At 45.1% G+C, this 15,617-nt stretch overlaps 1 protein-coding gene across 1 annotated transcript; it reads left to right on the top strand.

Moving 5' to 3' along the window:
• The first annotated feature begins 5,900 nt into the window (after nt 1-5,900).
• On the top strand, nt 5,901-14,875 carry LOC120405948 (OX-2 membrane glycoprotein-like). Its single transcript, XM_039539949.1, has 3 exons — nt 5,901-6,031; nt 10,575-10,910; nt 14,487-14,875. The coding sequence occupies exons 1-3, from the start codon at nt 5,950-5,952 to the stop codon at nt 14,762-14,764; spliced, it is 696 nt and encodes a 231-aa protein (XP_039395883.1). The 5' UTR covers nt 5,901-5,949; the 3' UTR covers nt 14,765-14,875.
• The last annotated feature ends 742 nt before the right edge of the window (nt 14,876-15,617 follow it).

Below are 15,617 nucleotides of genomic sequence, written 5' to 3'. Positions count from 1 at the left end.
TCTAACATGTAAGTATCTGCTGCTGGCCTCTGTCATTCTATTGATGACAATGATTAATGACTGAGCTGGAATTGCATTACTTGTATTCCTAAGGAAGTCAGGGTTTTTGGTTTTTGTTCTTAAGAAACAGTCCTTTGCAATGTTAGCAACCCAAATTTTGCAACTTTTGGCTAGTGCGTGACAGCAGGAAAGTAAAACTGACTGGAAACAGAAGTGATACAGTCCAAACTATTTTTGTGATTTGAGGTAAGTGACACGCAAAAAGTAACTACATAAATGGTGGAAAGCGCGAGATTTTCAAAATCCATTCCATTGTAATAATCTAAGGGTACGTCTACACACAGCCACAGCTGGGCTGGGTTAGCTGACTCCGGCTCGGGCTGCAGGGCTAAAAATTGCTGTGTAAATGTTTGGTCTAAGGCTGGAGCCCTAGCTCTGGTACGTTCCACCCCTGCAGGGTCCTAGAGCTCTGGCTCTAGCCTGAGACCAAACATCGACACAGCAATTTTTCATCATGCAGCCCAACCCCAAGTCAGCTCAGCCAGGCCAGATGCAGGTGGGGGTTTTTTATTGTTGTTATCCCCATGTAGACATACCCCTAGGTGCCAGCACCTTTAAAGAAATGCACTTAAAAATATGATTTTTAACCAGTGTCTCTTCAATGAATTAAAATCCTAGTCCCTCGTCGGGGATGATGGGAAGAGGCAGTGTAATCTAGGCATTACCTGTGGTTCCAACAGTTGCTGTGCTGACCAGAGCAAGGATTAAGAAAGAGATTCTCAGATATACTGCGGGCAGCTTCAGCCTGGTTAATGAGTCCTCCTTAACAGGGGAAAGGTGCCAAAGGAAGAGTCTCTTTTGGGTTGCAGATGCATGACTCTCCGGTCAGTCTGAGAGTTCTAACTCTCCGGTCACAGTCTGAGAATCTGAGAGTTCTATGAGTGGTTCTCATACTCTGGTTTGTTCTCACAGCATCTAGGCAGCTTTTAAAAACAGATTAAGAGGGGTGGGAGGGTCGGGATTTGGGCATCTGTTAAAGACAGAAGGAAACATTGATAAGTTAGCACAGCTTTCTCCAGTAGAGATCACTGATGCATAGAAGGGGAAAACCAGGCACTGCCATTTGAAAGGGAATGCCTTGGCAGGGAGGGAAATGCCGTGGGGAGAACAGGACTGTGCAGCCTGTGCAAGGGAAAGGAGGAAAAGATGACTAGCTGGCAAGGCGGTGCATTCACATGATCAGAAGGGGGGAAGGGACCAGGGGGAGGAGGAGATGCAAAGCACTTTTCAGAACTTAGACAGCTAAAGTTACCTAAATAGTCCCCTTCCTCCCACACCTTATTCCTTTACCAGATAAGAAGCTGTCACATGGAAGATGGGGGTGGGGAGTGATATATGGGACAGAAGGTGATGCCTGTGATCAGGAATAGGAAACGAGGTGACAGTCCCTCTACGAAGGGCTCCAGCTCAAATTTTACCTTGAGTCTTGCTATATCTGGTGTTTCTTAAAGCCCCAGCTCCCAGATCCATGTGATTGCATGAAAGTCTTTTTATTATTATTATTATTATTTTTCAGGTTGCAGCCTTGGGTGTTGTGGAGAAAAGCTTTAAAAATGTAACTTGAATGCACCCGGACAGCTCAAACCCAAGAAAGCAAAATAAAAATCTGATTTTTAGCCATTCTTGTGACTGATTTCTTAAATACTTGAGGTTGGCAATACTGTTAGAAAAAAGTTGAAGAACCAAATAGTCTCAACCTGCTTTTGCAAACCCAACGTAGAGCTCAAAGGTGCTTAGGGAGCTCCCACTGCCTGAAGATCCCTTTCTAACTTTACCTCTTAATTCACTGCTTGATGTCCAGGATGGGCTTTCTGGGGAGAATTTTCATTTCGTGGCCTCTAGGCTTATTGCAACTTCTGAGCACCTCTTTGTGAGCCTCTTCCACAGCACTGAGCACTGTCATACGTGCTGCCATCCCATGTCTCCATAGAGTCATTACAACTTGCTTACTTCTCTCTGCACAGACTGAGGTGTCTGTAACAATCTCAAAGAGTGAATTAGGGTTTGGGAACAGGCAGTGTAGGTGTAAATTCCAGAAGGTTCTCCACTGGGCCCATTACCCTGGCAATAGAGTTTTCCCTCATGCTGTGTTGATTCTTATTTTCTGTCATTGTTATAGGACTAGTTGCTCATCTCTTGTCTCTCTGAGTGCACCCGGCTCAGGTCTTGGGCCTTTTGCCCTCACCTGTCTTGGGGTGTGATCTTGCTGTTGTCCGTGTCTAAGAGCAAGGTCTAGGTCAGAGTAGTTTATATGAGGGTAAGTGCTTATCACCCAGCAAGTTCAATTGGGTTTAGGGGACCTGCTTTTCTTCCCTTGGGGAACCTGTGACCAATGATGGTCACCAACAGCCCCCTTATAACAAAGTATTTTTATTTAGTGCCTGGAGCAAACTATTAGAAAAAACTATTTCAAAATAACAAACAGACTACATGCATATGTAGTGTCATCTAACCTTATGCTTCATAACATAAGAACAGCCATCCTGGGTCAAACCAATAGTGCATCTAGCCTGGCTCTGACAGTGGCCAGTACCAGATGCTTCAGAGAGAATGAAGGGCAATTTTGAGCAATCCATTCCCTGCCATCCAGTCCCAGACTCTGGTAGTTGGAGGCTTAGGGATACCTGGAGCACGGGGTTCTGTCCCTGATCATCTTGGCTAGTAGCCACTGATGGACCTGTCCTCCTTGAACTTATCTAATTCTTTTAGAACCCAGTTACGGCTTTCACAGGATCCCATGTCAATGAGTTCCACAGGTTGATGCTGTGTTGTCGGAAGAAGTACTTCCTTAAATTTGTTTTAAACCAGCTTGCAGTAGAAATTAGAACTCAGATGGACTTTCCTTTTAAGGTACAGGAACAGAACAGACCCCACTTAAAGTCTCCTTACAAGCCCAGATCCTAAAAATGATTAGAAATTTAATTTAAAAAAAATGAAGGTTGAGATTTGTTTATATAGGCGCAAAGCTCTGTTGTATGTCAGAATCACCATGCGAACATAACAAATCTTACTGGCTGCATGACCTTTCTTTTATATCCTGTCTCCCTCTCCCTTATTCCCACTTGTCTCACTATGTCTAAAAACTGAGTTTGTAAACACTTTGGGGCAGAGACTGGGTCTTTGTCTGCAAAGCACCTGCCATCCTTGTAGGACTGCATAAGTAAATAATGTCATCCGGCTGCAGGGTAGCAGCGTGCCCAGTGCTCCTGCAGAGAAAAACTATCTTAACCAAGGATGGGAAGGAAGGAAAGAGCAGTGGGATTCACCAGTGACCCAGTGTTTCCTCTGAAAAGAAGGTAATGACAGGTATGATTTACATTGATGGTTTCAGCGAGTGAAGCATTGCCAGACCTGGTGCTTGACCTGTTCATGTCTCAAAATGGTGGTGCTTGACCCTGTTAATGTCTGATCCCAGCTGTGATACAGACACTGCATGCCTTCCTTCAGTTAGCTACTTAGCATTTAATTTTTAAATTTCCTTTTCTTATCTGAGAACAAATTCACAACTAGCTTTAAAAATGAACAGCAAAGAGAAGAAATAAAAAAGGCTCCTTTCTGATCTGACAGCCTCACATGCTTAAAGTATTTCCTCCTCATTTTGCTTTTTTACATTTCAAAATATCAGTTCTCACTTTGTCTCTACTGAAGAACTGAGCAGGACCTTAGGAGGACCTGAAGCATGATGCTATGTGAAGCTGTCACTAGACTGGAATCTTTCTCCCCCCTCCTGCCTCCAAATTGAGAGTCTCCCACAATTCCTCAGGTCTCCCCTCCCTGAGCCTTAAAAATCACTCCGGTTTGCCCATCCCTCATTGTGGGGAGGGAGAGATGAAGTTCAGGTTACAGCCCCACCTGCCATCACTGAACTCGTCTTTCAAAGAATTTACCCGCAAAAAGCCAGGGTGGGAAATATGCTAGTTCTCACACTCCCAAAACAAAAAAATAAGCAGAATAAAATTTGAACTTGTCTTTGATAAGTGATAAACAGTAAAACCCCAAAGCTCCTGTTGTCTCTATTGCTCTCCTTGCTAAGCTTGTATATACCCAGAACCTGTTAAAATAATCTTAGGACTGACATAGTACTTTCCATCTGTGCAGCTCGAAGCACTTTACATAGATAAATGGGGTAGATAATGCTCTCCTTACAGCTGGGAAAACTGAGCCACAGAGCGGTGAAGTGACCTGGCTCAGGACACATGCTGATTCAGTGACAGAGCTGGCAAAAGCAGCAATGTCTTTAGTGTCCTAGTCCAGTGCTCTGTGCTGAGGACCACACAGTCTCCCATAGCTGCATCCAGGAAAGGGGCTGTTGGAGCAGTTGTGATTTATGGTGAGACTATGAAGCTGCTGTGGCACAAGGAGAAATGAGTTTGTTTTAGAATAATCTTAATGTGGAAGGGACGGGAGTTGTGGTGGGAAGGCAGCAGGACAGGCAGAAAAAGGGGCTTATTTGAATCAACATAGAGTTTAGATTCTACAAAGTTCAGCATAGAACATATCGCCCTGTGCCCCCATGATGATTCCTGCCTTTGTGTTGTGTGCATCTGAAGGAGAATTATATAAGTAGAAGCATTCAGTCATGCGGTCATAAACCGTTCACATTTCTGGGCAGATGAGGGTGGGGGAGGGAAGGGTTCTGACCTGTGGGAGGCAAAGAATGGGGAGGAGCAGGAGCAGGGGGTGTCTGTTTTGGAGGCTCTGGTCAGTGGGAAGGGAAAGCTTAGAGAGCAGAGGGGAGATTTCAGAGCAGGGACCAAAACGGGGAGCTTTGTGTGTACACGTTTTTAGCATTGGAAAAGGGAAGTAGGGACTATTTGGGGAAGTTTCTGAGGTGTGTAAGGGGAAGCAGCTAAAGAGGGGAAGTCTGTGCTATGGGGAGGGTTTTGAGGGCTGAGGTAATGGGAAAGCCAGAGAAAGTGGATCCAGGAACATCATGAGTTGTGAAGAGCTGGATTTCCAACCCAGCCTACCTCCTCAGGCATTTCTGTGAAGCAAATATGACTGTAGTGATCAGAGGGATGTTGGGCAGTAGTGAAGTGGATCACACATGTATGTGAAGGGTTGTATGCATAAGACAGTGGTTCTCAAACTTTTGTACTGGTGACCCCTTTCACATAGCAAGCCTCTGAGTGCGACCCCTCCCCCATATAAATTAAAAACACTTTTTTATATATTTAACACCATTATAAATCCTGGAGGCAAAGCAGGATTTAGGGTGGAGGCTGACAGCTCATGACCCCTCTAGCCCCCCTGTAATAACCCTGTGACCCCCTGAGGAGTCAAGACCCCCAGTTTGAGAACCACTGGCATAAGTTTTTGCATTAGGAGGGGGATCCACAGACTCTCCCAGTGCTGTATCACTTTGAGCACTAGGTAAGTAATCAATTGCATAAGCCTGTGCAACCTGAGCAGCAAATCACGCTGAGGATGTGTAGGGAAGGGCTGATTGGTTTAGGGTGTGTCTGCAGAAGGGGTTTCTGTAGGTGATTTAGTTAAGTGGAGAGAGGGGAAGGGAAGTGAGGACCCTATTCTGTAGACAGTCTATTTGCTCTAGTGAAAGCCCAGGGCTGGGGCAGTTGGTTAATGATTGACATTCCCATTCCACTGGCTTGCTGGTGCCAGGCAGGCACTCTGGTGTCAGCTACAGTTACAGCAGCTGCAAATAGGAGATGAGGAGTGGGAAGAGAGAGAGTGCATGCAATTGGATGCAGACAGGTAATCTCACAGTGGAATGTGAGCCGTTTTGAGCTGTGGCCAATCAAGTGAGATGAGTCATATGCAAGAAAAAGGCGCCACATTCAAGTCATCTCATTGAAAGAGAAGCTCTTCTTGCAGATCCAGAAGGAAAAGGAAAAAAATTCCATGAGAATAAAATAAACCTTTTCCAAGATGTGTTTGCAGAGGGTTTGGTGGCCTGAACTCTGGCTCATTGTGCGCTGGATACTCTGCCTGCTTAGGGCTCCATGCACAGGTGAGTGGAGTTTCCCTTTATCATCCTGTTTTGTATACCAGTTGCACGGCAGCAATCGCTGGACAATTCAGTCCTAAATAGATCTGAGAACATGCACCATAAAGAAGGAGGAGTGGGAGGGAGAGAATGGACAGATGGACTGTCCTGTCAGACAATTCTAAATTGTTACAAATAATACTTGCAAGCGTTAGTAATAGCATATTTTGGCAGGGGCGGTGAGAGGAAAATTTTCCTGTTTACTGTATCCAATAATTCTATATATTCCCACTTATAAACCAATTAATTTTAAATTTCCCGCAATTAGAGAAAAATATCCTGATCACTTTAACTAATAGGATAGAATCAGAGAGTTCTGGGAGGGAAAAAGCATGTCCTCTCCCCTAACAATGCAACAGTCAATATCAAATTCCCTCCCAAACTAGGGTCTGCCAGATCCCCACATCTTGACTCATATGAGTCCTGCCTGAGAAAGCCCTGAGAAATTAGCAGTGAAGGTGATTAAAGACACTATCAGTTCACTTTGCCCCCACCCCTTTTTTTTTTTACAGAACTCAAGACTAATGTACATTATTTATGTGGTATATTGCAGAAAAACGAGGCAGTTCAGACACAGCCAATAAAAATAACTACAGGAAAAGCTGGAGAAAATTTCAATATTTAGAGAGAATAAAAAGATTGGGGCAGATAGTTAAGAGTGGCCACAATAATGGTTTGGAGATAATGAAAGCTACAGAAATCAAGTACTCCTCCTTGTCCTCTCATCATACAAAAAGGGGACATTAAATAAAAAGGAAAAGCACCAAATTGAAAGCTGACAAAATGATACACTTTTCCCCAGAATGCACAATAAGCTTGTAGAACTTGTTGCTACAGTGAACAGAGGACATGAGCTTGGCAGGATCCAGCCAGAACTGGACAGTTAGCTGGATAATGAGAACATCCACAGTTATTGGTTTAGGATATATTTAAGTGTGAAATAGATATAAATGTTCCCACATTAGGGCATTTGCTAACCTCCAACTGAAGTTACAAAGAAATGCCAGTATAGACGGGTTATTCTATACATTCCCACCAGCGGGTTCTTGCCCCTGCTACTCATCACAGTCAGAGATGAGATACTGGCCTAGGTGATCTGTTTTTGTATGGCAATGGCTGTGTTCCCAATGGAATTTAGGTGTTACCAAAATGGACTGTTGCAACCCTACATAGTAATCCAAACATTGCAGCCTTTGATTTGCACTCAAGGGCTAGAAAGTTAAACTGATTAGAACAGAAATGGAACGGAACAGTCTTCTCATGTCCAAGGTGAATGAAGTCAAAAAGCAAACGGGAGAAAGTGCATTTGAATTCTTTTAAACTGTGTTCCATGTTGTTAATCTAAAGTGGTGTTAGAAATTTGGTCTTAAAAATAATTTTATTAACCAAGTATTCCTTTAATGACTCAAGATACTGTTCCAGTCCCTCGTTTTTAGGATTACAACAGCTACTAAACACTTGACCTGAATGAGGACTAGGAGCAGTGATATTCACAGAGAGCAGGATGCCTTCGCATTCAAATAAAAAATCAAAGCCCGCTCTCCTCCTTGGTTAATGAGGGAGTGGGGGAGGTGCCAGAGGAAGAATGTGAGATTACCTGACAGATGGTCCCTGTAGTAAAAGAGGGAAATGGAAGAATAAATCCAGAGAGACCTCCCCTGGTCCTAAGATGTTTGTGAGCTGGGAGCTCGCTTCTCTGCACTATCCTGTCTTCATCTTTCCAGGCTCCAGTAATAAGTGACAGGAGATGCCCTTTTCTCCCATGTTCTACCTCAGTTTTGGTGGCAAATTAAATGCAAGTCAGGTCTAAGTGCTCTTTTGGGAAACTCAGCTCACTCAAGTTGCTCCTTGGGTCTGTGACCCCTTTGGGGTTTTGTTTTAGATCATATTAATTAACCAAGAGAGAGCAGGGAAGCAAGGTGGACAGTTCAGATACATGTCACAAGCCTGTTCTGATGATGTGAGTGGAGGAAGTATTGCTAACATGCAGGTTGGATCAGTCTCATTGATATCCTGGGTGATTCAGCATGTAGTATTTCTCTGACCATTCAGTTCCTCTCTCTGTGCTTCTCTACCTGCTCTCTCTACCCTCTCACCTTTTTTTCAGTAGTTGTGTACAATTGAGGAAAGCTGAGAGAAGGCGACAGTTCCAGGGAACAATTATTTCCTCTCAGCCCCCAAAGCAGCCACACACCAAGAACTGGTTTAGGTCTCTTTAGGGTGCAAAGTGAACACAGTAACCCAGCAGCTCTCATATTCTGCTATGCAGAGCCTTGGTCTGGCACATGGTTCTGTGTTGTCTGTCTTCTTTCCAGCTGCTGCTTCTAGAACACAGGTGGGCAAACTTTTTAGGCCGAGGGCCACATCTGGGTGGGGAAGTTGTAAGCAGGGTCAGGGCAGGGGGGCTGGGTGCGGGAGGGGGTGGGGAGAGGGTACGGTGTGCAGGAAGGGGCTCAGGGCAAGTGATTGGGCCAGAGGAGGGGTGTGGGGTGTATGACGGGGCTCAGGGCAGGGGGTTGGGGTGCACAGGGGTACAGGGTGCAGCAGGGAGCTCGGTGCAGGAGGGGTGCAAGGTGCAGGCAGGGGGCTTAGGGCAGGGAGTTGGGGGGCGGGGTGCAGGAGGGGTACAAGCTCCGGGGTAGCAGCTGCGTGCAACAGGGCCTGGGCAGGCTCCCTGCATGCCTGCCCCAGACCTGGCCCCGGCCCCGTGCCCAGTAGCATAGCTAGGGGGAGTGGCTGCTCCCCTGAGCACTCACTTGGCGCTTCCCAGCACATCCGGGTCTTCGGCGGCACTCACTTCAGGCTCCGCTGCGTGGATCTTGCGGCAGCGGCTCCTGTTCCCCCCACCCTCTCTTTGTGGTGGCTGGGTGATGCTGCTCCCTGTGCCCGTTGGGGGGCGCCTGCTATCTTGCGGCTCCAGTGCGGGTTTCCCACAGGCAGCTTCGGGTCTTCAGTGGCAGTTCAGCGGTGGTAATTCAGCGTGGCGGGTTCTTCGGCAAGACTTGGGTTTTCCTTTTTTTTTTGTTTCCTTTGCTGCTTTGCAGTGGGTGGCACCTTTTTTTCTGTGTTCGCTCCCACTGCTCTTAGAACCTGGCTACACCACTGCCCACGCCGCTCCAGGAAGCGCTGCGGCCCCTGGGAGGGGGGCGAAGGGCTCTGCGTGCGCTGCCCTTCCCACGCCCCCAGGTACCTCCCCTGAAGCTCCCATTAGCTGCGGTTTCCCATTCCCGGCCAATGGGATCTGCGGGGGGCAGGGCCTGGAGGCAAGGGCAATGCATGGAGCCCTCTGTCCCCTGCCTGGGGGCTGCGTCTGAGAGCAGTGCCAGGCCTGCAGCTCCATGGGGGGCAATCCCATGGACCAGATCCAAAACCCTGAGGGACAGGACCGGATCTGGCCCGTGGGCCGTAGTTTGCCCACCCCTGTTCTAGAAGCATCTTTATTTAAACAATAATAAAAAGTGGGGGGAGGGGCTCCCCACCTCTAAAACCTGAAGGAAACAAATGAGTCAGCATAAGTTTCTCCGCTGGGAGGGGAAGAGGCAGGAGCTGCTAGTGGGAGAGCAACGTCCCCGGGGAGAAAGGGACTGGACGGGATAAAGAGAGGACTAGGTGGCAGACAAGTAGAAGGGAAGAGGGGATCAGACCAAAGAGGACAGGGAGGGGGATTGAAGAGCAAACAGACTGGGTGATAAACTTCTCCTTAGACAGTCGAAAACTCACCAAGTGAGGAGTTGCTGTAGGTCAATGGTGTAATGACAAATTTGATGGACGCTAATTCACATGCTAAGGAATGGAAGGGGAGGTGTCTGTGCGTCGATGTCTGTAAAACCTGGCACACTCTAGGAATAGGTTTTACACCCCTTAAAACTGGCACTACCTCTATGAATCTGAAACAGAGCTCAACAAGTGCATGAGGCTGCTCTCGCTGGGCAAAGATCAATGCCTAAATTTGTGTTTTATTTTATCAATTCACCTCCAGGGGAGGATTTCAGGGAAGGATTTTCATTTTGTATCCTCTGGGCTTATAGCCGGCTAAATAAGGGCTCCTCTGTGGCACCTGCTGCCATCTTGCGGCTGCGTGGAGTCATTGCAACTTGCTGTTTTGTCACTGATTCCCCAGACAGGAAAGAGGCTGAGGGACATTTCAGCAGGCTGCTCACAAGACCTATTTCTCCATGTATTACTTGGGCAAAACAAGGATCATATATAGCATTTCCTGTTCTAGCCTGCCTATAACTAGCTGTTAACCTCGTCTGAAAAACCTCACGCTGTGTTAATACTTTCCCATGACCACACAGACAAGGACAGTGTGTAACACTTGTAGTGTATCTCTTGCACAGAAGACCAAGGCAGCTGGTAGCGTCCATACCACAGCCACACAGTGGTCCGGGGACTATGTAAAATACACACATGCACCATGTGGTCTCCCAGGGCTGTCTCAGAGATTTCCTCCATGGACGTTGCAGTCTCTCTTTTAATGTGATCCTTGATGTGGCTCTGTTTCCAGGTGCCAACGAAGCAGTGAGATGTGAGAGAGTTCCTGCAGCAACCTTAGGTGAAGATGTGACCCTGAAATGTAACTTTATACACTCTTTCAATGTTTTACAAGTCACCTGGCAGAAGTTGGAAGGCTCTTCATTCAAAAACATAGCTACCTACAGCAAGGCACATGGAACTAAATCCATAGGGCCTTTCAATAAGAGAGTTTGTTTCAATGATACAAGTCTGAAAGCATCATCCATCACTTTTCGTGGCGTGACATTGGAGAATGAAACATGTTATAAGTGCATCTTCAACGCATTTCCACATGGCTCCTTCGGTAGAGAAACTTGCCTCCTACAATGTGAGTTTTAAACCCTTTTCTCTAATGGTGCAGTGCCCCCAGTGGATTGGACCCAAATGTCCCTGTAATTTTCTATTGGACCAATTTCTGTTGGTGAGAGAGACAAGCTTTGGAGCTACACAGGGCTCATCTTTAGGTGTGGCCTGTGGGAGTGTCACAGCTAAATAGAAGGTTGAACAGATTGTTTAGCATAAGTAGTTAGCATCTATTCTAAGTCTAAGGGAGCATTCAAGGTGCATCCGACGAAGTGGGTATTCACCCACAAAAGCTCATGCTCCAATACATCTGTTAGTCGATAAGGTGCCAAAGGACTCTTTGCTGCTTTTTCAAGGTGCAGTATCCCCTTAACACCCCTGTAGTCACAGTGGGTTACAGATTGTTATATTAATTAAGGCCATACTTAAGTCACGGGATGCTTGTCAAATAATTGCAACTGAGTTTCAGACAAGAAATGGGAAATCACGGAAAAGTAATAATGGACCCATATTATTTACAGTAATTTGGAAAAGCTACATCAAAATTACAATGGAAGCCTAATATTGTGGGATCTGCGATTTCCGCAATATCACAAGTTAATTAAGGCCTTAGAAAGAAGCCATAAATGCAGTGTCTTTGTTAAGACCATGATTTTCAATATCTAGCAAAATTATGCTAAACTATCTGTTCAACCTTGTTGTGATGAGTTCCCCAGGGTGCAGCCTGGGACTGTGGGATCACTGTACTTCCTTAACTCTCTCCAGCCTGGGCTGTCTCTCACAATGCCTTGCTAGTGACAAGCAGCAAGCCCCTCCAGGTGCTATTATCACTCAGCACAATCACATGAGGAGCCTCAAAGCCAGCTAGATTGCATGAATGCTCCCAGAGCCACTCATGAATCCCACAGAGAAAGGCACCAGAAAAATCCCCCCAGCTCCCAGCCTTGTACCTCAGGAATATTCCATCTTGCAGTGCAAATGTATTAATTGGTTCAACACTTCATCAATAGAAAGTGGATATACACCAGCCTTTGCAAACCTGAGTAGATTAGAAAAACAGTTTATACAAACTTACTGGTAAAGATAAACGGTAAAACACAGTTATTGACTACAAAAGATAGCTTTTAAGCGATTATAAGTGATTGGTAACTAACTCTGACTTTTTGCCTAAATAAAATAAGATATAAGCACACAGAGTAAACTCTCAACCCTATTAGATTGGGCAACATCTAGCTCAGAGGTTTTCAAACTGTGGTTCGTTGACCACCAGTGGTCCGCGAGCTCCATTCAGGTGGTCCACGGATAGTTCCCTTTAAGGTGAGTGCCTGGGTGGCTGTACACAAAAAATGAAGGGCCATCCAGCTAATTAGTGGAGCTGCACAGGCATAGATGGAGAAGACACACATGTAAGGTGATGTGGTGGCCTTGGGGAGTAATAGGGGGTAGGTGGGAGGTGGCAGTGGGGCCATTCTCCTCTGTTGGAGTCTTAACTAAGTCTTCACAGTGTCCTTGTTGCTTGCAGAATAGGTGAGGGCAGGAGAAAGGCCAAGCCTGCGCCCCCTGTGTTCTGTTTTATACCCTCAGTCCCATGTGCTTGTAGAACACAAGTCAGGCATGTCTGGTGGGCATCGCTGAGTCCCCAGGCAAGGCTGAGCAATTCCCCTGGTGTGGCCTCATGCAGGTGAGTCACTGAATTGTAGCTCCCTTGCTGGATGATGGCTGTTGATGGGCTGTTTCACACCCCGCCTGAGCATTGGTTACTTTCCTTGCTGTTGCCTCTGGGGAGCTAATATCTGGCTGATTCCCCCATTTACAGCATGTTTTAGTGACATCCATAGAACACAATTCTCATAATTTCATATGCATTAATGATATACATATATGGATAGAAAAATCACTTTCAGCAGATGATAACGTTTCCCCTGATACTGCACATAGCCCGTTTTATATGCAAGATCACAATTATATACAGATGAGGAATATGGGGATTAAAAGATGCTCCCCCAAGGTATAGTATGTCACACTTGTATTTAGCTGTGACACTCTGAGTACCTTTCCCAGACCTGAACAAGAGCTCTGTGTGAGCTCAAAAGTTTCTCTCTCTCACCAACAAAAGTTGGTCCAATAAAAGATACTGCCTTAGCCACATTGTCTCTCTCTTATCCTGGGACTGACATGACTACATAAAACAGTGCATAGTATAAATTTCATCATTTTAAATTAATTAATTTAAAAATATATGTTGAGTATACAAACTTTTTCACAAAAACTATTTCTAAACATGGAAATGGTCTTTGTGGTGCCTCTGACTAAACCTCTACCAACTACTTAAGGAGGTTTTGTACGTGTTCTGTGTTAAAAGAATGTTATGAAGTCAAGCACTGAAAAGTTAGAAAATTCCATGTTTATGATCACCAAACAGTCTTAATTCTACCCGTTTTTTCTCCCCTACCCACTACACTGAAAGAGACTGGGGTAGTATTGAAAAAATATATGATCATGTAATTAAAAGCTGTATCATGTATAATGCCCAAACGGGTACTAATACAATTCTTGCAACAGCTGTTCTCCCAGCCATTCCTAGTTTGGTGTGTCTGCTCCTGCTTTGGCAATGGAATGAGCCTAGTGTTCAATGTTCATGTCTTCAATTATTTAATATGGCAAGAAAGAGAAAGGGAGTGGTGATCTTTAACCATTGAGAACTCAGCTAAACCTGAATGGAATTTCATGGAACAAAGAAAAGGCACTTCTCCAGCCTGAGGGCTTTCTCCCTGCTGGATTTCTTAAGGGCTGCTGCAAATCAGGAAGGTTTTAAAGCTTCTAAAACTCTTCATTCTTTTATAAAGACAAAAATTACACAACCTAAATATAGAGATTGCTAGCAGTTGACCTGCTAATATGAAAATCTGTGAATGTATAAATACACAGACACAGGATCAGCAGAGACATGAGATGAAACAGTATAAGGTGTTCTAACATACAGCAATATTCAGCTATTAAATCAGTAGAGAAAGCCAGTCCAAGTCTGAGTCAGTTTGTCACCCTAACATCCACCTCCTCCTTGTGTAACACAAGGTTCTCAAAGACGATGTTGGTTTCAGTCATTGTAGAGCAAAGTTTAGCTGTGTTCATGATTATATAGCAGAACAAACCCCTCTCCCCAGCCTTGTGATCAAATCCAAGGAGGTCTTGGACTTCTTCTGACTTGCTCCTTCCCCACGTGTGGATCTTCAGTTCAGTGAAGGGCTCTCCTTGGATGTAGGGACAGGGAGGTGGTGCCTGAAAAGTGTTTATCAGCACATTTTTTCCATCACAAGAACAAGACACATGAATGTGCAGAGAGTTTCCTGTGGATCTGTGAAGAAGGTACCATCTGGCACAGTTTTCTTTAATTTTCAACCCTATGCCTCCTGCATAAAACCCCCTCCCTAACAGTTAAAATATAAAAACAAACCACTAAAATCTATGACTATAAAGCAATATATTGAACATCTCAGGAATAGTCTGGTTTTCTCCATTAAAAACTTTGCACATGTCTTAGCTTTTTGGTCACAGTGTAAGGCATATTGTAATTTCTGTTGCACTCTACTTTGTCTCCTAGCGATTTCTGCAGTAAGACCTGAACTCCATTCAAACGCCAGCACCCCGGGGCTCCTGACTGCAGTCTGCTCAGCTACAGCAAAACCTGCCCCAGAAATCACATGGAAGCCTGAGGGTGTCCTGATTGGCCAGCCTGAGATACATGGAGTTAAGAATGCAAATAGCACAGTAACTGTGACAAGCACATGTAACGTCTTTGTGAGGCTCCTGCGATCAAAGAACCTCCAGGCTTTGACTTGTGTAATAAACCACCCTATAGGAAAGAAAGAAAGAAGATAATTGACTCACTAGAGGAATATGAAGGTAGGTTACATCTGGGTGTTGGTATAGGATAGTCTGGGGAGTGGAGAGCAGAGAAAAAACATACCAAAAAAAAAAAAGAATAGTTGTCCAAAGAAGGTTGGTACTCTTTCAGTTGCTTTTCTTCAATGACTTGTATCTGAGGACTTCTCTTCACTGCAACAGTGCGTTCAAGTTAGTGCACTTGAGTTACTACACTGCAGCTATACATAGTGCTTTGATAAGCAGAGTGATTGGATTAGATGCTAATGAGATGTTGTAACTTCAGCATCACTCCTATTTCAACCTGCTCCCCAGTGGGCCAGCTAGTGCAAACTTAAAGCATCAATTAACTTGAGCTAGAGACGTGTGTGGATGGGTGTTGAATTAAGGATAACACTCGACTTACAACTCACACTGAGTGTGCTATAAACACAAACCCTGACAATATGTCTACACAGCAGCTGGCAGGGTGCTTCCCAGCATGGGTGGACAGAGACATGCTAGCTCAGATGGAGATAGTGTGCTAGAAATACTAGTGTGGCTGTGGCTGCTTGGATGGTGGCAGGGAGTAACTAACCCCAGTGAAGCACCTACGGGTTACCCATGCTAAAATCCGACCTTCCCTTGCAGTGTAAACATACACTTTAGATATTCAGAAGACCAAGCTTTTCCTGGTATTTCAATCCTAGAGCTGTTTCTGGAGCTTTAGATTAAAGGATGTCCTGTACTGAGGATTTCTATGGATTTCTTGTAACAAATTACCTTATTTCTTATAGAAAAGATCACCAAAGAGGACATTTTTAGAAATGAATTTTTTTACAAAAAGTATTGTAAACATCAAAATCTTTGA

This window comes from Mauremys reevesii, linkage group 1 (assembly GCF_016161935.1).
Source record: "Mauremys reevesii isolate NIE-2019 linkage group 1, ASM1616193v1, whole genome shotgun sequence".
Lineage (NCBI taxonomy): Eukaryota > Metazoa > Chordata > Testudines > Geoemydidae > Mauremys > Mauremys reevesii.
This window is presented reverse-complemented; position numbering and strand designations above follow the sequence as displayed.

Bases quoted from the DNA above. Each gene is read 5' to 3' on its own strand.
- LOC120405948 (XM_039539949.1), top strand. From the start codon at position 5,950: ATGTGTTTGCAGAGGGTTTGGTGGCCTGAACTCTGGCTCATTGTGCGC. The intron at 6,032-10,574 runs GTGAGTGGAGTT...CTCTGTTTCCAG, and splicing joins GCTTAGGGCTCCATGCACAG to GTGCCAACGAAGCAGTGAGA. The intron at 10,911-14,486 runs GTGAGTTTTAAA...TTTGTCTCCTAG, and splicing joins AGAAACTTGCCTCCTACAAT to CGATTTCTGCAGTAAGACCT.